General features: G+C 42.7%; 1 protein-coding gene across 1 annotated transcript in view; it reads left to right on the forward strand.

Annotated features, from left to right (window-relative positions):
* DOCK3 (dedicator of cytokinesis 3) overlaps positions 1-24,529 on the forward strand; it is a 283,802-nt gene that overhangs the window by 51,987 nt on the left and 207,286 nt on the right. The window contains exon 6 of the mRNA XM_044451471.1: positions 15,811-15,959. Coding sequence (XP_044307406.1) covers positions 15,811-15,959 — 149 coding nt within the window. The remainder of the gene's footprint in view (positions 1-15,810; positions 15,960-24,529) is intronic.

Raw genomic sequence — 24,529 nt, forward strand, 5'->3', positions numbered from 1 at the left:
GCTGTAATGCCCCCCACACACACACACACGCACATTAAACCCGAAGCCCATTGGAAAGAACACAGCCACATAGCCCTGCCTTAATATTTCCACCATGACACTGCAAGGTAGCCCAAACAGTTCCCAAATGGAGCACGAATGGGTGTTGCCCTTTGGCATCTGTTCCTCAACCAGCAACCACAAGAAAATGGGTTTGGTCTCCAAGGCTGCACCCAGGAGGCAGATCCAGGGTGGCACAGCTCCCTGTTCCTGGCCAGCTCCTCTTGGAGTGTCTCTCCCCTCCCCTGCCTTCTTGGGGACACCGACATTCTATATCAGGGGTGACCAAAATGAGACTCAGGAGCCACATGAAGTTCTTTGAGTTTATTTTGTCAGTTGCCACCAGGGGCGCCTGCATGAATCCACTTGTCACTTGGTCCCCACCTCCACTGCCTGCTGCTGCCACCTGTGGGCACCCACTTGCGGTTCTCAGACATCTGGCATTTACTATATGTGGCTCTTCTGTTGAGCAAGTCTGGCCACCCCTGTTGGATATGAACTGGGACTTTTTCCTTTGCTCTGGCTGGAGAAGAGGCTTCCTCTGTACATATAATGTGCTTTTGCCCTACCAGAGAGTAGCTGTAGTCATGCCTCTATGTGAAAGTTTAGGAGTCAGATTAAGCTCAGAAAACCAACTAGGTAGGTATCAGCCCTAATATTTCTCTTTGTGGTCTTTGTGTATCACAGAGGCTCTGTGCTTGCATGGAGCCCCGTATGGGAAGTCTCTCTAGCTGAAGAATTTTTGGCAGGATCACCCTGCCTTGCTGTAATGAGAATGGCCCAAGCAGGCTTCTTTCCGTTGCTTCAGTTCCTATTTGACTGCTGAGGCGTCTTTTACTCAGTGCAAACAGCATTACATTTACTGAGGCTTTTCCTCCCTCTCTCCCTCCCTCCCTCTCTTTTTGCTTTTCCTACTTCTTATGTTTCTGTGTAGCCTCACAGACAGCTTTTTTGTTCTTTAGGCTTTCTTTAGAAATTATGTCAACTGTGAAAGCAAGCTACCACCAACGGACATTCAGTTTCTTTGTGTGTTTTGATTGGGTGAAGGTCACATTGTAGGCAGCTGTACTCACATAAAATTCAGCTAGATGGCTTAAAAGCAATTACTGGAAAAGAGCATTAGGGGCTGTTGAGGAACCTCACCCCCCAGTGGCATCCACTCAGTGCCTGTCACTTGAACATTTTACTTGTAACAACTCAGCCACCCTCACTGAACTGAGTGGAGCCAATCCACCACTCTTGGCAGGTATCCCAGGGTAAGCAGGACTGGGATTCTGAAGAGGAATGGGAACTTGAGACGGAGATGGGTGTTAGACCTTTGGAGCATCCTCAAGGTCACTGCCCACAGATTCCTAGGCCAGCCAGGTGAGTGGGAATGTTTGGGAAGGGATGAGGGTGGTAAGAGGAGAGGAGGAGAAGAGCCATTGTCTTACCTGGTCTTGATGACAAGGGGTTGGGAGATACAAGCTGCCCAGTTAGAGGGTTTATGCCACTCCTTCCAGCTGGCTTTTCAACAGCAGGAACCACCTTGAGGGTAGAGCCCCAGAGTTACTGAAAGGAAAGGGTTCTGGGGAGGAATTGCTAGGTTGGGTTCAACTATCATTCTTGACATGTGCAGAGTTGTAGCTTCCAGCTTACTAGAGGGTTTTTACAGTTACTTTGTCTTGTAAATGTGAAGTGCCAATTAAAAAATATGCTTGCAATGAGGCTGCCTGGTGTTTTGAAGCCCAAGGGCAACAAGGGAAGAGCTGGGCTCATGACACTCACTATCATGTCTTCTCACTTCTTCTGCCTCCAGGGTGGCAGAACCCAAGTCTACTCCTCTGACTATATTTCTCTCTGGCAGGAAATGATCTTAAAAGACCAGAACATTGAAGCCTTCTTCATACAGAAAAAGAATTAGCACATTCAGTGCTAATGTTAGCTCCTCTGCTAATCCTGATCCAGTTGCTACATTACAATATTTGATATTGGTTCCAGATTTGATAACAGTAACTTCTGCATCTGAGGACAATATTTTAGATCCATCCCCATGTTAGAAGTGAGACACAGTTGCAAGGGTGGTCTTGCTGGTGACTAGCACCTTGCTCAGTGTCACAATTGCTTCCATCATCTCCATGACAATTTCAGCTGGATGACAGGGACTACCATTTAGGACTACCAGATTAGGAAGACCAGGCTCGTTGCCAGATAGGGATAGGTCTTTGCCTTCCTGTCACTCTTACCATTGCAATGACTGAAGCTTGATTTGAAATTGAGAATATCACTACAATCCCTGTCACTTCGTCAGAGCTTCTATATCAGCCCAAAATGACACATCATTTGCAAAGCCATTACTGGAAGACAGTGTTTTTTCATGTCCTTCTCCCTCACAATTCATGGCACCATCAGCACCTTAGCATGCTCCTCCAATTCAGTGATTGTCCAACCCCTGCCTTAGCTTGACCACTTCAATCTGGCATATCTGACCACCTGGCACCACCAACCGTAATCTGCATTCTTCACCCTTATCTGCTGCCAAAGACTGTCCTTATTCTTCATTTTGCTGTTGCATTGCACCATCAGTTTCATTTCTGAATGATAATGCAGTAGGAACACATGAATGCATATCCCTATCAGAGGATCTGGCTATTTCTGTGACCAGATTCAGGGAATGGTGCATTTGTTGAGCCTGGAGATGCAACAACCACTATAGAAGGTACAGGATCTTGTCTTCAGTGTAGTGCTATCTGAGACTTCAATGGGAGTTGCCATTCCATTCCTTTCAACCTTATTCCAGATAGTTCAACCGTCTTGGAAAGCCTCATGCACCATGGCTCCAAATTCTAAGAGTTTGTAAAGTATCTGTAGAGTGCAGGTGAAAGATGCAGGCTTTCTCTTTATTGACCCTCAACCAAACTCCATTGGTGTCAAGTATTCTCAAGGAAAAATCCATAGATTTTGATTTGTTATTTCACCTAAAATACGATGTAGCCCACCAATATTCAAGAACCACTGGAAATTATAGCCATGGCTATATTATCATTTTTCTGAGTTTGCAACCCCTCCAGCATAGCAGAGAAAACCACATGCTAATTATGGACATTTTGTTAGCAGTAAAATGCCATCTATGCACAGTTCTTAAAAATGTTTCTTTGATTTGTGCCAAAATGGTTTTAAGAAGAGGGGATATCCAAAGCTGTTTCCATTTGAGGCTCTTAACAGCTGCATATTAGGGTCTATTTCTCATAGGAATTTCAAAAGTATTCTGCAGTAGTCATCCATATATAGATGATACCAGCTCTTTCAAAGCATCATTACTGGACATGCAAAAATCTTAATCTCCTTGGGGACCCATTTAGAATACAACTTTTGTGAATGAGCTGTCCTAGATCTTGTGTCTGCTTCAGCTCTTCCTTGAGAGAAACCCTGCTCTAAAGTTGCCATAGCAGTTGTCCCTCCAATAAACTCCCTCCCCCCATAAGCTATATTGGGAGTGTTTGTGCAGGCCCCAGAATGCTGGATGATAGTGACATAGGGGTACAGTGACCTTAGACTGGAGGCTCCATATTTGTAGCATGGCTGTGAAAATGGAATTTCTACTTCATTTATTATTTTATTGGAAAGATCCATAAATGGGAGTTCTACATGTTGGGGAATGTTTCAAGGGACTTCCAGTGTTATCCATGAAACAATCTCATCCCTAAAATGATGGGAATAAGGTAGCAAAACTGGAATGCCATGAAATACATATTAAGATTATTTTAATGCTTCATTTCAGATCTGGTATTAACCACCCAACCTACTTCTGATATCTTGCTGCACTTGCCCTTACTAATACATCCTTCCACCTTCTTTTTCCACTTCTAAAATATTGCCTCTGAGGGTTGTATTGAAATAATTTGAAACAAGAAAGATTATTTGGGCAATAGCAGCACTTTGTAAGATACTGCTCAGCTTAGTTAAGAGAAGTTGAATTTCAGCCACTTACAGAATTCTTGTTTTAATGCCTTTAATTTCTATGGTTCCATATTGTCAGTTGGAAGGTATATTTAGGTATTACTATGCCTTGATATAGCATGTATGAATGTTCACAAATCGTCTATAATGAGCTTGTATTTTTCCATTCCACAGTTAGACATCATAGAACTGACTTACTATACTTGATTTGGAATCCAGAATGGCTTTTAAATTTTGACACAATTTCTACAGGTGCCAGCAAAACCTTTTCCACATTTGAAAGTCATAACAGCACACCATCTGCTTACAGATTTATCAGATGGTTTTGATCCCTAATAGTAATATGTTTGCTCTGCTAATTATATGGGTTCAGTAACAGTTTCATCAGAAAAAAAAACAAAATAGGGGAAATAGATTATCCTTGTTTTGTGTCCTTGTGCAATAGTACCAGCAGGGAGTCTATTCTTTTGGTATAAATGAAGACCTCCAAAGTTTTATACAGTTACCCTATTCCCATGAAAATGGATTTTCCAAATGCTCTAGATAGTTAATTCATTAATATATGGCCACTCCAAGCAATCAAAAGCCTTAAAGGGCATCAAGTGACAAAAAGGATATTGATATATTAAACTGAGCATCTTGATTACATTGGACATCCTCCATATAGCGTACTTGTATGCCAGACGAACATACAGCCTGTTAAATTAAGATGGATATATTCAGTGGTAAATGAATCCAAATCTCTGATCAAAACACTCTGATCTCTGAAATCTTTGTGTCTTGATTGAGGGAGATTTGATGTTATGAGTCCATTAATCAGCAGTCAGACTTAAATTGGATTTGATGGAACAACTATCAGGTGGATCCACAATTGGCTACAGCATCAGATTCAGCAAGTGCTTCTCAATGGCACTTTTTCGAATTGAGGAAAGGTAACGAGGGGTATCACAAGTCTCAATCCTGGGCCCAGTACTCTTTAACAGTTTTCTTAATGATGTAGATGATGAAGACGTGCAGGGAATACTGATCAGATTGGCAGATGACACAAAATTGGGTATAAAAATCAATATGGACAAATGCCAAGTTCTAAACCTAGAAAAGGGAATCAAATGCACAATTACAAAATGGGGAATATACTTGACTCAGCAATTCTGCAAGTGAGAAGGATCTTGGAATTGTTGTAGATAACAAGGCAACTATGAGCCAACAATGTGATGTGGCTGCAAAAAACAAAAAAAAAAAAAAACCCCTAATGCTATATTGGGCTGTATTAATTGAAGTATAGCTTCCAAATCACATGAGGTACTGGTTCCCTTCTGTTCAGCACTAATTAGGCCAGTTCTGGGCACCACACTTCCAAGAAAGATGCAAACAAACTGAAAAAAATTTAGAGGAGGGCAGTGAAGTTGATCCAGGGCCTGGAAACAAAGCCCTATGAAGAGAGGTTGAAAGAGCTGAGCATGTTTAGCATTGGGAAGAGCAGATTGAGGGGAGACAGGATAGCACTTTTCAAATACTTGAAAGGCTGTCACACAGAAGAGGGCCAGAATCTCTTCTCAGTCATCACAGCAGATGGAATAATGAGCTTAAGATACAGGAAGTCAAATTTGTTCTAGATATCAGGAAAAATTACCTGACTGTTAGAGCAACCAGCAATGGAGAGAGGTTGTGGGCTCCTCCACACTGGAGGCATTCAAGAAGCAGTTGGATAGCTATCTGTCAGGGATGCTTTAATGTGTGGTCCTGCATTAAGCAGGGAGTTATTCTTGGCCCCTTCCAATTCTAGAATTCTATGAATCTGTGAATCATTAACTGGGGATATTTGCCAGGTTTGCACAGTATTGTCACTCTGCTCCTCCTTCATGTGCCTAGGGTCTCATTCATATCTAAAACAGTATTCAAAAGAAGTTTAAAATATGGCAACAGGTCTTCATGAAATGATTTGAATAATTCCCCTGTGAAGCCTTCAGCTCCAAGGGATTTCCCAGGCTTATGTTTTGGATTACACCATTTATCTCCTCCTTTGAAATAGGGATTGGAAGATTTTTTTTTCACGTCCCAGGGAGCACAATAAGCCCTTTATCTCTCCCTTATCAGGGATGTAAAGGTCTCAGCTATAAAGCTCAGAATAGAACATCTAGTAAGTCTCTTGTTTTGTCTCCACATTTCATTCTTCTGCAAGAATGTCATTTCTAGTCCTTTTTCCTTTTGAGCATTCTGGCTGAAAGCAGGACTCCCAGCTCCCCCAACCTGTACTGACACTTGCATTAGATTACAAAAGTCTGAACAGCCATATCCAGAGTTCATAGTTCAGCTCTTTTTGATGTTCATGCTTATGTTTTAGGGTTACCTGATCTCTTCTGTTCATACAACAGGCTTTTGATGTCTGTCAGTATTTGTTCCCTAGCACAACATTTTGGGGGGTTGTTTGTTTGACTGATACGAAATAACTTTGCATAAAAAGCCACCTCAGGACTATCCTAGAATGTCACATAATAAAACATTAGAACCCCCTGGCTGGGCATTTCCACGAAAGATATTTTTAATATTAGCATTAATCCAGTAGAGATTAGTTGGGCAGTAAGGAAGCATTTAACCTCTAGGTCTGAATATGTTAATATGTATTATGTCACTCTAGGGTCGGCCCAATTGCAGTATTAAACAATATTAAACAAATCTCAGTGTAACAAAGCATGTGTAGCAATGATCTTGATATAAATGTAGTCAATATATGAATAAGTGTGATGCCTGGGGAAAAGAAACTGTAGTTCCTTACAGTTTTATTTCTTTCCTTCCAAACATCCAAGAATCCCTTTCTGTATACTTTCAGTAATTTTCTAAGACACAACAGTTGAGAAGTAATGTCCGGATGTTAATCTAATGTATACCACCTCCTGTTACCCTATAGCAAATCCCTGCAGAGTATTGAGGAACTCAGTCATGAGCTCTCATTAGGACTGGTTAGGGACATAGAATGAAACTATAGATAGTTCACAACTGATCTTATTGTAAGACAGTACCTTGGGTCCTTATCATAGAATCATAGAATAGTAGAGTGGGAAGGGGCCATGAAGGCCATTGGGTCCAACTCCCTGCTGTTGCAGAACACCAGTTTACCCCATCCCACTCAGATGGCTGTCCAGTTTCTTTTTGAATGTCCAGTGTGGAAGAGTCCACAATCTCTCTAGGCAACTGGCTCCACTGTTGTATTGCTCTGACTGTGAGGAAACTTTTCCCAATATCTAGCATGAATCTAGGTTGTTGCAACTTGAGCTGATTATTCCATGTTCTACATTCTGGTACGAGCAAGAAGAGATCCTTCAAGGTACTTACAGAAGGATAAGTTTTGCTTCCATAACAAATAAGTATGGTTCAGCAAAAATGACTCTGGGTCATTCTTTAGCTTGGTCTTTGGCTAAAAGGCTACTGGGAGAAGACCAGAACACTGAAGCTGAAGTAGTAGTAGAAAAAGGATCCCCAAAGCCATATCTTTCCAGCACCCTGCAAGGATCCTGGCTCCTTCACCTCTTATAAAGTCCCCAATTTGATACCAATAACTTTGGCATTGAGGTGAGACATCCAGGACCCTTTCCCATCTCAAGACTGAAATGTGAGTTCTGTGGGGTCATCTCCAGCAGGACTTTGCCATCAGAGTTCATTGTGTCCACTGCCTCTTCCTTCTTCCCTGCCACTTTCACAGAGAGATGAAAGATATGACAGGTGCACTCCATCCCAATATCCATTGTTGGACTGGGGCCAGGTACTACTCACGATAGTCCCTACAATCTTGGCATACTGGGTACTGTGATGACTGGCAATATCATCATTAAGATCCTTTTTTCTCCACTTTCGCCCCCATGCAGTCTTGGGATTGCCAGACCAAGTCAAGGATGCCCCCCCACCCCCGTCACCTCTCGGACTCTGTGTGAAAAACCCTCCCTCTATAGCTTCTAGGAAGCGAAGTGACCTGTCACTGCTGAGTGAGTCTCCCAACTAATATCTGGGAGATTGAAATCTCCCATAATTACTGTGTTTCTCCCCCAAGATATCCTTAGAATCTGGTCTGTCAGGACATCATCCAGGATCTCAAGTTGACCTGGAGGGCAAATACATACCCCCCACTGTCAGGTCTCTTTCCCTGTCAAAACCCCTAAGTTTCACCCAGACTGCCTCTACCAAATCCCCATCTGTGCTGCAATCTATCTCACTGCATCCTATCCGTTCCCTGACATATAAAGCTACGCCCCCACCCCTCTTTCCCTTCCTGTCATTTCTAAAAATGTGATACCCCTCTATGTTTACATTCCAGTCTTACCTTTCATCCCACCAAGTTTCTGTGATCCCCACCAGGTCATACCGTCCTATTCCCAGGAGAGCTTCAAGCTCTTCCTGCTTATTACCCATGCTCCTAGCATTAGTGTAAAAGGTAAAGGTTTCCCCTTGACGTTCCGTCCAGTCATGCCTGACTCTAGGGGGCGGTGCTCATCTCCGTTTCCTAGCTGAGGGAGCCAGCGTTTGTCCTCAGACAGTCTCGACGGTCATGTGGCCGGCATGACTAAACACCGAAGTGCACGGAATGCTGTTACCTGCCCACCAAAGTGGTACCTTTTTATCTACTTGCATTTGCATGCTTTCGAACTGCAAGGTTGGCAGTTGCTGGGACAGAGCAACGGGAACTCACCCCGTTGTGTAGATTCAAATCGGTGACCTTTAGATCAACCAGCCCAGCAGCATTAGTGTACATGCATCTCAATTCCTTTCCATGGCTTCCTTTCTTAGGAGTCCCCAGCCTCCTCCTTCCTCCTATCTTCCCTCATACCTGGACTCTCTTTGTAGGAGTCCTGCCAGTCCCTGCAGTACCTCTAAAACCCTGCTCCCAGAGCCCTGATCCTCTCCCCACACTTGTCCAGTGCAGACAAGTTTCTGGGGGGTCAGTTTAAAGTCTTCCAGATGAAGCTTGCTAGAGCATCTCCAAAGGACCTTTTCCCCATCCTCGTGAGGTGCAACCTGTCCCTTGCCAGAAGTCCATTGGCAAGAAACCGGGTGCCGTGGTTGAGGAACCCGAAGTGTTCCTTCTGGCACCACACCCTAAGCTAGTCGTTCACCTTGACGACCCTCCTATCCCTGCCTGGCCCAAATCCCCGGACCAGTAAGATTGATGAGAAGGCCACGTGGGTCATTAGGTCCCTGAGTTTCTTCCCCAAGGGCTTGAAGTCCCTAGTGATCTTGACCACACCTGCCTGGCTATGTCATTTGTCCCCACATGGATCACCAGAAGTGGCTGGTGACCCCTGGAGTGAACAAGACGTTCCACTCTATTTTTCACATGGAAGATGCATGCGCCCAGCAGACAACAAACCTCCCTCGCCTCAAGGTTCGGGGCGGCACACCACCGCCTCAGTGCCCCTCAGCAGGGAGAACCTGATGACAATCACCTGCCACTGTCTCTTCCTGGTGGTGGTAGGCGGCCGTGGCCTGGCCCTCGCCTCTCCTGCAGCAGCCCCCTTGCCACTTGTGGTCCCCCAAGGACTCATCAGCCCCAGCCTTCCCAAGCGAAGGAACCTGTTTCCCAGCTCCAGATGGGTGCCAGGAGATGGGCGCATGTCCTGTGTGTGACATGCCTCCATGTCTCCCCAGCTGTTCCTCCCGTGGCCCCTCCCTCAACCCTCTGTCTGGAGGGGGACTGCTCCTGGGGGGCCTGGAGCGTTCCCTCGGCCCTTAGGTACCTCAAATCTTCCTCTAGCAGGACCACCAGCTTGCACCGAGGGCAAGTATATCCCTGCCTCTCCTGGGGGAGAAGGACGAACATGCCGCAGCTGTCGCAGCGGACAGCAACACCCGTGACTCCCGCCAAGGCCATCTCCTGGTCTGCCATTAGGAACCCTTCAGAGACCCTACCTTGGTCCCCCACCTTGTCTGTCCTGCACTACCCCTCACTCGCCCAGTTCTCCCAGACAAAAAGCCACATACACACAAGGATAAAAGGATCAAATAAAAATTTAAATTAGAGGGGAAAAAATAGTGTGGATGCTCACTGCAGGACACCCACTGTACAGGGTTTGTGGTCGTAGGTGGAAAGACATCACCATATCAACTATCTGAAACTGTTGATGAAAAAGCCCCTTGGATTTTTCATATGGTGCTTTGGGATTGACAAATTTGGGTGACCACAGACAACACACCTTGATATGGTACATCAATAAGCAAATAGAAATCTGATCAATTCCTCTCTCTCACCTTGCAGCACAAATTTAGGACTTGTGCATCTGATGAGACATTTTCCTCACTGCAGTCCACATCATCAAGGCAAACAACATGAGCACAAGACTTCTTTAGTCAGTCACCTTATGTATGAGTGGTCCTTTTACCTGGCTATAATGCATTCTTTGTTCTAGGGATGGGGCTTTACCTCTGTAGACCTGTTTGCAACTCAGGACAATTCAGTGTGTCTGGAGTTGTGCAGTCAGGCAGGAGTTAGTTCCAGCTCATAACATTCCTAACAACATAACAGGATAACATTCCTCTTCCATAAGATGTGAACTGTGTTCTAATTGTTCTCACCTTTCCTATTGGTATCACTCATGCTGACAGCATATGAGATGAATGGGTTCCTAATCATGCCTTGGAGGCGGCAGCAGGTGTTGTTTGCACCTCTTCCCAACCTAGCAAGAGAGGTGTTCCATTGTCTCTTGCTGGTGCTAAATTTACTTTCTTTGTTGCAAGGATTGCTACAACACCCTGTTATCAGACTATTTGACTAATGGCTTGGAGGATTCATCCATGACTTCTCAACTGGCCTTTTTGCCTCTGGGTCCACCAGCTCCTCTTTACTGCAGGGAAATCAGTCATAAAAACAACTTATGCTCACATTTGAGCTGCCATTTCTTCCTTCACATTCCAGACTAAATTGGATCCTCTTGAATGTCCTATCACCTGCCTTACAATTTCTTTTGTTCTTATTTGGCAACAGCCTGAACAGTTCTTTGCTTCTTGTCTATTTGGCAGTGATTTCAGCTTATCAAATGCTGGTAACGTTTTCTCACTTATTAATATACCAGTTTTTCCAAGAGTTAAGTGCTGATCTTGAAACTGAGGAATGAGGCCACATGGATTTTAGTATCCATATCAGGATAAATACTGATTCATTCCTTCAGGTGCAAGGCCACAATCAGCAATATCAGGGAACTGAATGAATAGGTGGGAACCTGTTGAGTACACGTGTAACTAGAACAGTGAGGGAGGGGTTTCTGCCTAAATTCCTAAGCTAAATAAATTTCCTGAATGAGGCTTTGTGCAGGCATAGAGCCTGTGTGTGTGCACATGCACAAATAATACTCCTGCCTTATATATATTATTTGTATTCATGCCCCCTCCCTCTCTTGCTGTCTCTCTCGTTGAGTCCTGTAAAGTCGACTCTGACTTAAGGCAGTCCTCAAAATGTCCTCTCTTTCACAGCCCTGCTCAGCTCTTGTAAACTGCCCAGCTAAGTAGTCTGTGACTTCCTTTATGAAATTGATCCATCTCGTATTTGGACGTCTTCTTCACCCTTCAACTTCCCCTAGGATATCAGCTTTTCCAGTGACTCTTGCCTTCTCATGTTGTGCTCAAAGTACAACAGTGCCAATTTCTTCATTTTTGCTTCCAGGAAAAGTTTCTTCACTGTCTAGCTTTCACACCCAAATAGTGATGAAGAATACAATAGTATAGATGATCTTGACCTTGGTCTCCAGGGTCTTACATTCAATGACCTTTACTAGCTTCTTCATTGCTATCCTTCCAAGTGTCAGTCTTCTAATTTCTTGTTTGAAGTCTCCATTTGAGTTGATAATTGAGCCAGGGTATGCATAATCATTCACAATCTCCATTTCTTCATTGTTGTCAGTAGAGTTGTGTAATTCTTCTGTAGTCATGATTGTTGTTTTCTTAAGGTTTAGCTGCATTCCTACTTTTGCACTTTCTTGTTTCACTTTTTTCAGTAGTTGTTCCATTCATTGCTGCTTTCTGTCAGTAATGTATCATCTGCATAATCTGAAATTATTGCTGTATCTTCAGCCAATTTTTACTCTTTCTTCCTTTGAGATGAGTCCAGCTTTCCTTATATGTTCTGTGTACATATTGAATGGATGGAGAGATAAAATAGACCCTTTTCTGATGCCTTTGCCTGTAGGAAACAATTCTGTTTCTTTGTATTCTTGTCCATGATAAGATTATGCATCAGGACAGTTAAGTACTGAGACACACCCCGTTGTTTGAGGACCATCCATAGCTTCTCATGATTCACAAGGTCAAAGCCTTTACTGTAGTCTATAACACATAGACTGAATGCCTTCTGAATGTTTGATGCACTGCAGTTGTCAGCATATATTTGCAATAGGATCTCAACTCAAGGATCTCAAGGGGTGTGAAAGTCCTTCTGGTATCCAGCGCTCTTCTCTTCACTGCTCTTCTTCTTGTGTTGAGACCTGGCTTAGGAAGCAAGGTAAGCCAACAGGAAGTGCACAAATGTTCATGGAACTCTGCTTGCAAAACTGGAAATCTTCTGCAGCACATGCAGTACAAACAAATAATTCAAGTCTCATGAGTAGAAGAGAGACATTGCTTGTCCAGTGTTCATGTGGGCACCAGCACTGTTTGTGCCTAGTCACACTCCTGGTTGCAAGAAAGCTTGGAGTCTGGGAAGCTTGAGCCAAAGGAATCAGTGGATTCCCATCCCCAAAATGAATTTCTTACACATCCCTCATTGAGTGCCTCTTTCTTTTTGAAATCCAGCTTGAAGATTCTCATTCCATATAGTGTAAAAATCTCTTTTGCAACACTTTGAGCTTCCCATGGTCCTATCATTGCTGCACTCTTTAGTGTCTCCTTTCTTGGAGATTGGGAAGAATATTGGATGTTTCCAGTCTGTGGACCATTGTTTTGATTTCCATATTTGTTGGCATATTCTTGTTACAATTTGGGCTATTTCGTTTTTGCAGCTTGAAATAGTTTACTGGAATCGTATCTACTTCAGGTTCTATATTCCTTCCAAGAGCTTTCAGAGCAGCTTTCACTTAGCTTTCCTATGAGGCTCTTCCTCATAGGATTCCTTTTGGAAGAGGTCTGTCACTCTTTATGTCTTCTGTATAGTTCTTTCATGTATAGCACCCACCATCTCTTCTTTTTTCCCCTGATAAGTTAGTATGTTTTTTTCTTTTAGTGTTCCTAATCTTGGTTTGACTGTCCCTTTGAGTTCTTGGATCTTCCAGAAGGAGTCTCTTGCTTCTCCTCATTTGATGTTCTCTTCTATTTTTTGCAGTGACCATTGAAACCATTATTTATGTCTCTACATGAGTCTGACTCTATTTCTCTCACTTTTGTGAGAGACCTGTCCTTAGCAATTGTCATCCATCTAGACTTTTTCTTCCTTTTTGCTTCAGGAATTGTTTCAGTCCAAAGTCTTTCTAGTTCATGATCATTTGAGTCTAAGTAATGCAAATCTGTTCTTTATGTGGACTTTAAATTCCTCAGGAATGTTATTTAAGTGATATGTTGGCACTGTTCTTCTGTTAGTGATCTTTCTCAGCTTTACTCTGTTTGATATCAATACTTAATTGTTTTGGCAGTGAAAATACAGATTCTTCACCTTCCAATTATGTAGGTTATTTGATTTCTATATTGACCCTCTGATGATGTCCATATATATGGTAATCTGATCAGTTGCCTGATGGATTTGTGAGAAACATTCTTGTCTTCACAGAATTCTGAGTTGCTGTCCTGTTCTGCTTCATTGTTTACCTTAGACTATATTCTCCCACAACACTGGATTCTACTTTATTACCTACTTTTGCTTTCCAATCACCTGTGATGATCAGCATGCCTTGTTTTGATGTGTTATCTGTTTCTTCTTTAACACATGCAGTGTCTTCTTTTTCAGCATCTGTTATTAGAGCATAGACTTTAGTAGTTTATTGATAGATTTTCCAAGAATTCTGATTGATATGATCAGTCAGACTTTGCATTATAGACCCTTCCTCTCTGTGCTTCATCTTATCTCAGTATTAGAGCCATTCAATTTCTTCCGAGTTTATCATTTCTAGGGTAAAACACTCTGTGTTTCGCTGACTGAAAATGTCCCATTCCAGTCTACTTTGGTTCACTCATACCATGTGTTGTAATATTTAACTGCTGTATGGTTTTCAGTTTGCCTTGATTCACACTTCTTACATTCCATGTTCCAGTTGTATGTATTTCACACATAGGATTTTCCTTTTGCCTCAGTGCATGCCAGCCACTTGACTTCCTTTCATCTTTGATCCAGTTGCATCATTAGCAACCATGCTGTTTGTACTTGTCCTTTCTCTTCCTCAGCAGCTGGTTCAGTACCTTCTGACCTGGGACTCTCATCTTCTGGCACTTTCTCTTGTTTCATTTTTGATTGCTTCATCATAGGGTTTTCCAGGTAAGAAATATTCAGAGGTGGTTTTTCATTGCTTTATTCTACGCAGTGTAACCAGAATTAGCTTGAATGTTAGTGCCACCATCAGTGAAAGATTCTCTACCAGTATCATCAGCAACTACTGTTGCCATTCAGTACTGTTCTTTAGACGTTTATCGGTCCTCATCACCATTTGAGATACCCATTTTCTTCTGTTAATGTGATCATTACTCCTTTTAGAGGATGGATGCATCTTAGTCTGATGTCCCAGTTTTGACCAATTCCCCTTGGGTGACCCTGCTAGCAGACTAGCCCAGTGAGAGAATCTGGCCTCCTCGTAGCCTTGCTCTTAGCTTCTTTGACATTCTCAGACCCCCTCATCACATTAAGGTGTGAATTGAAGAGGGGTTTGTTTCTGTTCCAAAGAATAAATGGACACACATCTGAAAAAAAGGAACTGCAATATTCAGAAAACTGAGGGAAAGCAAAGTAGTCTCCATGGACACTGTACCGCTAACATGAAGGTTGCCATTCTACATTAATGGAGTGTCAAGTAACTTATCAAGAAGATTGATTCTCTGTGTTTAGATCCCAAGAAAGACACTGGCTTCCAATCCAACTATAGCCAGTGAGGTGTGACTTTGGGCCAGTCTCAGACTCTCAGATCAACCTACCTCACAGGGTTGTTGCTTTGAGGATAAGAGTCAGGGGGAGGAAAATTAGGTAAGCCACCTTGAGTTCCTTGGAAGGAAAAAAGGTGGGATATAAACATAATAAATAAATATAGGTGTTAATTGACACAGAATGATTTGTAAGCGAATGGTTGTTGTTCGAATGGTACCTTTGCCCATCTTTATGTAAAATTGTCACATGTTTGCATTTCTTTCTCATTTATCCCATTTTTTCCTTTAAACTCATATGAGCATTTGGGTTAGATCAAATTTAATCAATTCTAGAAAATCATATGTATTAGTATCTAATACAAAAGACACAACAAAAGAAGGAACACAAACACAGCTAAAAAAAAAAAATGGATCCAGAGATAGTTGTAGAACTCTGCTTCCAGAATGGGGCTTTCCAGATGTCATCCCTGCAGTGTAGTCCCCAGGAGTCCAGTGTGATAAACTGTGTGATGGGGCATGGGGTACAGAATGGGAAGGGCTGCTTTGATAAAGCAAACGTGCCTTTCCCCTTATACAAGAGAGCTCTGGATTGAATCTCAACAGTCTTGTGGCTATATAAACAAACCCACGCACTTGTGTAAATTAGTAACTCTGATCCAACCTTTATGCACTCAACAGTGTTTTAAGTCTGTGTGTGTGTAGTAGTAGTAGAAGAGTTTCAAACAGTGCAACTAAAACTCTCATTTTTCTCACCCTTTTTCTACCCCCTCCCTAAAACACTCCAATTCTTTACAGAAACATAAAATAGATCTCTTCTACAAATTGCGTCATGTAATGAATGAATTGATTGATCTTCGCAGACAGCTGCTGTCTGGTCATTTGACTCAGGACCAAGTACGCGAGGTCAAGAGGCATCTCACTGTCCGACTGGACTGGGGTAATGAGTAAGTATGGCTACCATTTTGTTTGAACACGTTTAGTGTGCTCATGTAACAGAACATGAGAACTGTTGGAATGCATCTGATTGCAGCTGAACAAAGATTTACTATCCTTGCCCTATTCTTTATAGGCATATGGAAGAAAGGATTGTAAAATTCAAATTTATGACACTTCATGTCTGGTCATTTTGATCCTAAGTGTATAATTTATACAGTATAAATTATAATAGTGTATAAATAATGTATATTATAAATTATAATAGGCTTTATAAATGTAAAGCCTGTTTCATTTGTATTCCATTAGTTTTTGAATTTTTTTAAACCGTATGTACTGTAGGTGCTGCACCAGAAGTACTTACATGTCCTCTTGAAATGCAGTGCATTCGTTTCCTCAAGATTGTGTTCATTATGTTTACCAAACATTACTGCCTTACTACTGAAATACTTAAGCTGTTGCATAGTTTTGTTCTTCCAGAATTTAAGAAATGATTGTAAGGAGCTAAGGAACTGGCATTGAAGGAAAGTATCTGCAGTTGTGGGGAGGCTTTGGCCATATACATGTTTCTGTATATTGCTACTATCTCTCAGAACAAGCTTTGTCTGGATTACGGAAAAACACAGGATGTGCCCAGATATTCTTCCCCATTCCTGTCTGTCTTTTCTCCAGCCATAAGGAAATCACTAGAGACTGAAGCAGGGACTGTGGTGAAGACCTAAAGCATCTTTGGTTGCTCTCTAGAAGCAACTGAAGGGTTGAAAGTAAGGTATTTTATAGGAGCTCTGTATTCACTTGGAGACCTGACAAATAGAATACAGAGCTGAATCAGGACAACTGGGCAAGAAGCTTTCTTAGAGAGCTATCACACCAGCAATTAAAAGAAAAAACTGTTTCATAACCATAGAATTGAGTAGTAAACTCAGAGACTGAAGAATCAGTGATAACAGCAGAGTGTGCTACAGGCTGAAGCACCAGTGCAGAATCAGAAACCCCTGAGTGTGAGATGCCAGGGACCCCTGGAAAATAATCTGCAGAGTTTTATTTTATTGTATGTTATTTCTATACTGCCCAATAGCCAGCACTTTCTGAGCAATTTATATTGGCTCATAAAATACAATAGAAAATACAAATAGTAATAAAAGCATCATAAAATTTCACTTCAACATTTAAAAACTGAATTTTAAAGACAAACAACTAAAATAGCTAAGAAAAGTTAAAACAGAACTTGTTAAACAGCTAAGGTAATGCTCCTATATACTGTTTAACAGTGTTGAATCCTTTGCAAGCAAGGCAGTCATAACCTGATACCAAAAGGATAGTAAAGTTTGCACCAGCCTGGCCTCAGTGGTCGGCTTGTTCCATCATGTGGGGATGGGGGTCTGCCATGTAAGAAGACTCCCCTCCTTGTTCCAGTCAAGCCAGAACTTCCCTTAGAAGCTAAAATGACAAAACCGAAGTTGTCCTACTTCAGACACATGAGAAAGTAAGACACTGGAGAAAACATGGATTGAATCCATAAAGGAAGCCACAGCCTCCAACTTGGAAGAGCTGAACAGAGCTGTCATGAACAGGAAATTTTGGAGCGTTTGCATTCATAAGGTCCCCATAAGCTAGAGATGACTTGTCAGCATGTAACAACCTCCTTTGTTGCTACCAATTTCCCTTGGACATGACAGTCAGAAGAAGGCCCCAGATGTTGATTGTAGTATCCCAGTTGATTGTGACCCAAAGGAGGAAAGTAGTGCTGTTCCAAGCTATGTTTTTGGGTTAAAACCAGAATCATAGGCAGCCATTGCAAGCAGGCCAGAATTGGATTTACATATTTAGACCTTCTGGTCTTACTGTCACATTTTGCACAAACTGCAGCTTCTGAACAGTCTTTAAGAGCAATTCCATGCAGAGTGTATTGCAGTAATCTATCTTGGAGATTATTAGATCATAGACTGTTGAAATCAGCTATCCCTAGATAGGGATATAGCTGGGCCACCGGCCAGAGTTAGTGGAAGGTACTCTGTACTACTGCAGCTACCTGATCCTCAAGTGACAAAAATGGTTCTTCTTCGTGATCTCTGTGCATCAAACATGTAGGCTCTGTGAGCATGCGTGGAGCTGTTTTGGGAAGATTCCAAAGCTGATTAATTCGTATTTGGCAGGAGGCTGGCCTATAGATATGCCTAGTGTGAAGGTTTCTGCTGAGACCACAGTTCTTCGACTGCCATCATGAGCGCATAGGGAAGTTCCTCCTCCACTTACCTCAGTGAAGTTGTTTGTCTCTCAACTATTTCTCACATTCCTGTATTATCAGGTTCTTCTCTCCATTTATCTTCTATCTAGAAGCAAAAAAAAAAAAGTATAATTATCCTTGCCTCTTTCTTTCCCTTACTTCACTTTCATCAGATAGACAAAATGGCACTCAAAGCCCCATTCCGCAATTGCATAGCATGTGGCAATAAACTTCCTCCTACAGATGGCCACTCCCTATGCCTTTTTTGTTTGGGAAAAACTCAAGTCTTTGATGCCTGCTACCATTGTCAGGCTTTCACCAAACAGGTGAGAAAGCATCAAGCAAATCACCTAAAAGCTGAATTGTGGAGCCTCACCCTCCATGTGAAAGATGCCTAGTACAGTACAGAAGTAAACTTAGTCCCTTCCCCACCAAAAGTACTGAAGATAGGGAAATTGAGAAAAGCAGATACAAAGAATAAGGCTCCAAAATTGCTCACGCTTAGAGAAGGAGAGCGGTAAATGTGCTCAGACATTCCTCCTGTTACTGACCTCTCATGTACCAGAGACACAGTGCCATCACAAGATCTAAGCCACTCTTCTGCTCCAAAACCAATACAGCAAGCTAAGTCTCAACCTCCGAGAAGTACTTCAGTCTTGGAAGGCAAAATTCGTGATCTGTCACCAGCAGTAGCCAAACCCGATCTGGGTATAGAGATGTGTATCTCCTGTACCTTCAATTCTGAGTGTTTTCCTCTGTACCGAGCAACCTAGATCCTACTACTGGCGCCAAGCCTATACTCTTTTCGGTGCCAGGTCAAAACCTTTTTATTTAAGTTTTATTTTAAAAATTAGTATTTTAATGGTTTTAACAGTCGCTTTTGATTTAATTTATTTTTACTGGTTATATATGTGTTATTATATTATATTGTGATACTGATTGTTTTATTGGACTTTGATTTTAATTGTTTTAAGCCATCCTGAGATGTTATACATAAAGGACAGCATATACACATTTTTCATAAATAAATAAATAGATAGATAGATAGATAGATAGATAGATACTACTCTCAATCTCTGGCCTCTGAAAAGACTGCAGAACCCGTCGGACACCATGGGGTGGCCGTGGGGACTTCAATACAGAGTACTATAGAGAGCTCTGGGGCTCACCTGACTCTAGGCATGGAGGAACTCATTGGAGCCCAACCAGATCCAACCCAGACTGGTCCCAATTCTGCTGTTCTACCTTCTGGGCTTCCTACGGATTCTAGAAAATAGCTCCATCTCATGACAAACCACCTTGCTCAAGTTTACCTAGCCATTGCTCAGGCTTAATTGAGCATACTCCAAACAAGGACACTGTTCATCCATCTCAGCTACATCCTTTCTGGACCAATGCGCCAACATACCTCCTGATACACTGGTACCAACATGCGATTTTTCCCACATTCCAGAAGATTCCAGTCTTTTTTCTGCCCAAGTCTGGCACATAGCCACAGACTCAATTCTAGACAAGAGCCTAGCAGGGCAAAAGATGGTCTTTGCCAAGACAGCTGGACCAGTCACTGTTCCACTCTTACCCACGCTCCTTGATGCAGTGTGCCATGAGTGGAAATCTCCAGCATCAGTGGCCCTTCCACCTCCTCAACTCGAAAACATGTATCGAGTTCAAGAGAAAGATGCTGAATTTCTGTTTCAACATCCTTGACCCAATTCCATTATCATTGAGTCCTAATATTCTCACTTTAGAAGAGAACATTCTACCCCATGCAACAGGGAAGACAGATGCTTTGAGACAGTTGGTCGCCACTTCTACTCTTCTGTGGCCCTTTCCATCAAGATGGTGAATTATCATCTGATGCTATGGGATATGCTGCTAGGGGACAGAGTAGCATCTTTTTGCTCATCTCTTTCTAAAGATGCCCAAAACTTGGCCAACGAAATAAAAAAAATGGGGCTACTCACCTAGCCAGACAGGAAATCTATACCACACAACACCATGTGGAATGTGGAGCCCAAAACATGGCAGGGTCAATAGGTCTTTGTCACTTCACTTGCCTTTGATCCTCCAGCCTCTCTGTTGAAATAAAGACAAGAATTGAAGATACACATGCCGTTTGACGGGGCAGGCCTATTCATGAAACCACCGATGATTGCATGGATTCGGTCCAAAAGACAAGAAACACCACCTGTTGCATGGACCTCAGTGAGACACCACCCTCAAGATCTTACACCTGTTGTAAGTGGCACAGACCTTCCTATCTGTAGCAGCCATGGCCTACTACTACCACTATTACATGCCATTGTCCTGCTACACAGACTAGGTGTCTAGATCCTTTGTCTAGGGTCTGCCAAGTTTGGGGATGTGTGGAAGACTCTAGGAAGCACATACAAATACTTTTAAATCCTATTCATTCCTCCCTACATTTCAACCATCACCTTCAGCCCTTTTTCCACTCTTGGGCTGCCATCAGCAGATACCATATCAAGTTTCAAACATTCCCATGCTTTATTATCGTGAAAAGGACTACTCCATCCATACACTCTCTTAAGGAATTTTCCTCCTTATTTCAGAAGGGAGCCATAGAACGCACACCACCTAAGACTCCTGGATATTACTCCAGGTATTTTACTCCTGGATTTTACTCCAAGTATGGACAAAGGCCTCCATCCTAAAAAAAAAAATGTCAACTTGATTCCACCTCTGCAAAGGCATTCCTGTCCCAGGACAGACTATCTACTCTAACCAAAGAGGTCACTTCCCTTATCAGTGCTCATGCAGTGACCGCCACGACAATTTGGTGTGTCCTTGGTCTACTGTCTTCATCAATTCTAGTCATCTCTCTGGCTCAACTACATAGGAGACCTCTCTAGATTTGGTTTCTAGCATCATTTGATACCAAGACCAGACCTCATTCCACCAGATTGTGCATCCCTCGTCAAATTTGCACCTCCCTCTGCTGGTGAATAGACAAGACCAACACCTCCATTGGGGTCCCATTCTCCCCACAAGAACCCCACCTCACCATAACCACAGATGCCTCCCTTCTCAGCTGGGGAGCCTTTCATGGTCGTAATACCATCCAGGCCAGATGGAGTCCTCACGAGGTCTTGTGTCACATCAATTTTTTAGAACTCATGGCTATAAAGCCCTTGTTGCCTTTCAAGCTATCATCCTGTACCATTACATACAGATCATTATGGACAATACCACAGTGGGTGCCTATATAAACAAACGGCAGTAACAGGTCAAGCCACTTCGGTTTTCTTGCCACCAAAATCTGGCATCGGTGTGCCCCTTAACTTTCAGTGTTGGTCTATTCACATTGCAGGGACCAGCAATATCTTAGCAGACTCTCTTAGCAGAACCTTCACCTGATGTCCCAAATGGGAGTTGTACCCTTCTGTGATTCAATTCCTTTTTGCTACACAACACAACATCATTTGTGACCGCTTCTGCCCAAGAGCAGGTATAGGCACCTGATCATTGGGGTATGCCTTTCTCCTGTCCTGGAATGGGAACCTATTCTACCTATTCCCTCTGTTCCCCCCATTTTCAAAATCCCTCATGAAAATCTCTCAAGTTTGTATGGACTCCATCCTTATAACACCCTGGTGGCCCAGACAACACTGGTTCCCCCATCTCCTAGACCTCTCCAATAGGACCTTCATTCATCTTCCAATCCATCCAGATCTCTCTCAAGACTGCGGGATGGCTCTCCATCCCAACATGAATACCCTCAAGCTCACCTCTTGGGGAATTCACCCAGGTCCCCATCACTAATGAACGTTCCCCCTGACTTGTGGTATATTTTAGATGCCTCTTTCAAGCCTTTCACTTCTAAATCCTGCAAACCTAAGTGGACAGCATTTTCTACATTTGCATTGCTTCTCTCCAGTTACAGCCTCTTCTGCCCAGATCCTTCTTTTTCTCAGCTCCTTATATAAATGAAGTCTCACCTGTTCTTCTGTCTGCAATTATACAACTGCTAGCTCGCCTTTCCACTCTCCAATCTAAGGCTGATCAACTTTCCCTCATCCTCTCATTTGAAAATTTCTCAAGGTAATCTTTAATCAAGCCCCACCTGCCAAACAACCTCTATCCTGGAGCCTTTCTGTTGTCCTTCATGCTGTCACCAAGCTTCTGTTTGAACCTATGGCTTCAACAGACCTCTGCCACCTCTCCTGGAAATCCACCTTCTTGATAGCCATTATCTCTGCCCATCGAGCCAGTGAACTCACTGCTGTTTGAACTGATCCTTCTTATATCACCTTCCATAAGGACCAGTTCATGCTTCACCCTGACCCTATTTTCCTACTATAGGAATCTCTTCCTTCCATATCAATGAGGCCATTGTCCTACTGGCTTTCTTTCAGAATCCTTCTAACCCCATAGAGCCTGCCCTCCATTCTCTATATGTCCATAGGGCATTAACTTTCTACAAATCCAGGACCCAATCCATCTATCACAGAGACTTTTTATTGTGTGTGGTGGCCCACACCGTGGAACGCCTGTTTCCCCACAGAGGCTCTCTAATGGATAGTCCACGCTGTATCTCTGGCCTACGAACTCTGGTCTCTATCTGTCTGGCTCTATTAGAGCACATTCTACCAAAGCTACTTCAACCTCCACAGCCCTGTATGCAGGAGTGTCTCTCACCGACCTCTGTAGAGCAGCAACATGGTCAAATCTCTTGACCTTCATTCACCATTATCATCTTGATGCTCGAGCTAGAGACATCTGTGCATTCAGGAAAGCTGTCTTTTCCTCTCTACTCTGCTGAGCGACACTACACTTCTCCATGAGGTAAGCTTTGCACTAGCCGACGTGTGATGCGCAGAGATCATGAAAAATAAAGGCAGATTTTCTTACCTGCAACTGTGGTTCTTTGAGTGGTCATCTGTGCATTCACACATACCCACCCACCATCCTACCTGGTGTCGTATACATATTGCTGACGTGACATTGACACATCTCTAATTCTGACATTCATTTGTATGGCAGCCTCACACTCATAACTGAGGTCTTGGTGGGAGCCCTGCCTTTACACTAGACTTGTCTATGAGCTGGCCTCCTGCCACATACTAATTAATCAGCTTTGGAATCTTCCCGAAACAGCTCCACACATGCACACAGAGCTCACATGTGTGAATGCATAGATGACCACCTGAAGAACAACAGTTACATGTAAGGAAACTTCCCTTTCCAAGAGAATCCCCAAGCTATGAGCCTGAACCTTCAAGAGAAGTACAGCCTAACCCAGAACAAATTGCACACATCCTCCATCTGGTCAGAGGACCCATGTATTAAGTTGATTGCAGTTTTGTCTGGATTGAGTTTCAGTTAGTCTTTGTCTAGCCCATTGTTACAGCTAAGCACTGATGTAGCACATGCATAGCCTCCTCAATAAAAATGAAATAAAAATAAATGAAATGAAATGAAATGTACTGTGTGTCATCAGAATTCTGAGCACACTTCACCTAAAAACTCTAAATGATCTTACTCAGTGCTTTCACGTGGCTATTAAGTAACACGCGGGACAAAACTGATCCCAGCAGAACCCCATGCTGGTGAATATACAAGTCTTCATTGAACACCACCTTCTAAGGCTACCCAGCCAGCCAAGTAGGAACAAAGCCACTGCAGTGCAGTATCCCCTACACTGTACTCACAGTCACCTTAAAAAAATACCATAGATGATGGAATCAAAAGCTAGTGAGTGATCTAGGCATATCAACCAGATCACACTCCCCCAGCTGTCTTCTGACATAGATAATTATAAAAGGTGACTGAGACTATTTCCATACCAAAACCCAGCCTGAACCCCAATTGAAATGGATTTGGCTAATCAGTCTGGTTAGCAACCATCTGTTCATGGTCTCTGCTGGTTTAATACTTTTAGTTTCTCATTTTAATGTTTTTGTTACATTGTATTTACTTTTTTATACTACTGTGGGATCCCTTCTGGGTGGAGGACATTTTATAAATGTTAATAATAACAGCAGCAACAAAATAATGTTCAAACTGAATGCCCAGCAACTGTCCCCCAGTACCATGGAAACTGTGATGAAGATGGTTCCAATTAATCACTGTTCCATCATATATTATACGTATATTCAATAGATTCCTATTTGGTTGATAATTATAGCCTACTGAAGAATTGAATGATATGTTAATATGGGAATTTATTTTTTTTTTTTTTTTAGAACTGGGATCTTTCACTTCTAGGCACCAATCAAGCAGGCAGTGGAAGTCCTTCATTGGCCCTCATAGTTGCTTTCCAAAGTCTTCTGTTCAGATCGCTTTGCTATTATTTTTTAAGGAATTAGATGGGCAGAAATCCCGTAGGGAACT

Source organism: Varanus komodoensis, unplaced genomic scaffold, assembly GCF_004798865.1.
Source record: "Varanus komodoensis strain SLA01 unplaced genomic scaffold, ASM479886v1 scaffold6_2, whole genome shotgun sequence".
Lineage (NCBI taxonomy): Eukaryota > Metazoa > Chordata > Lepidosauria > Squamata > Varanidae > Varanus > Varanus komodoensis.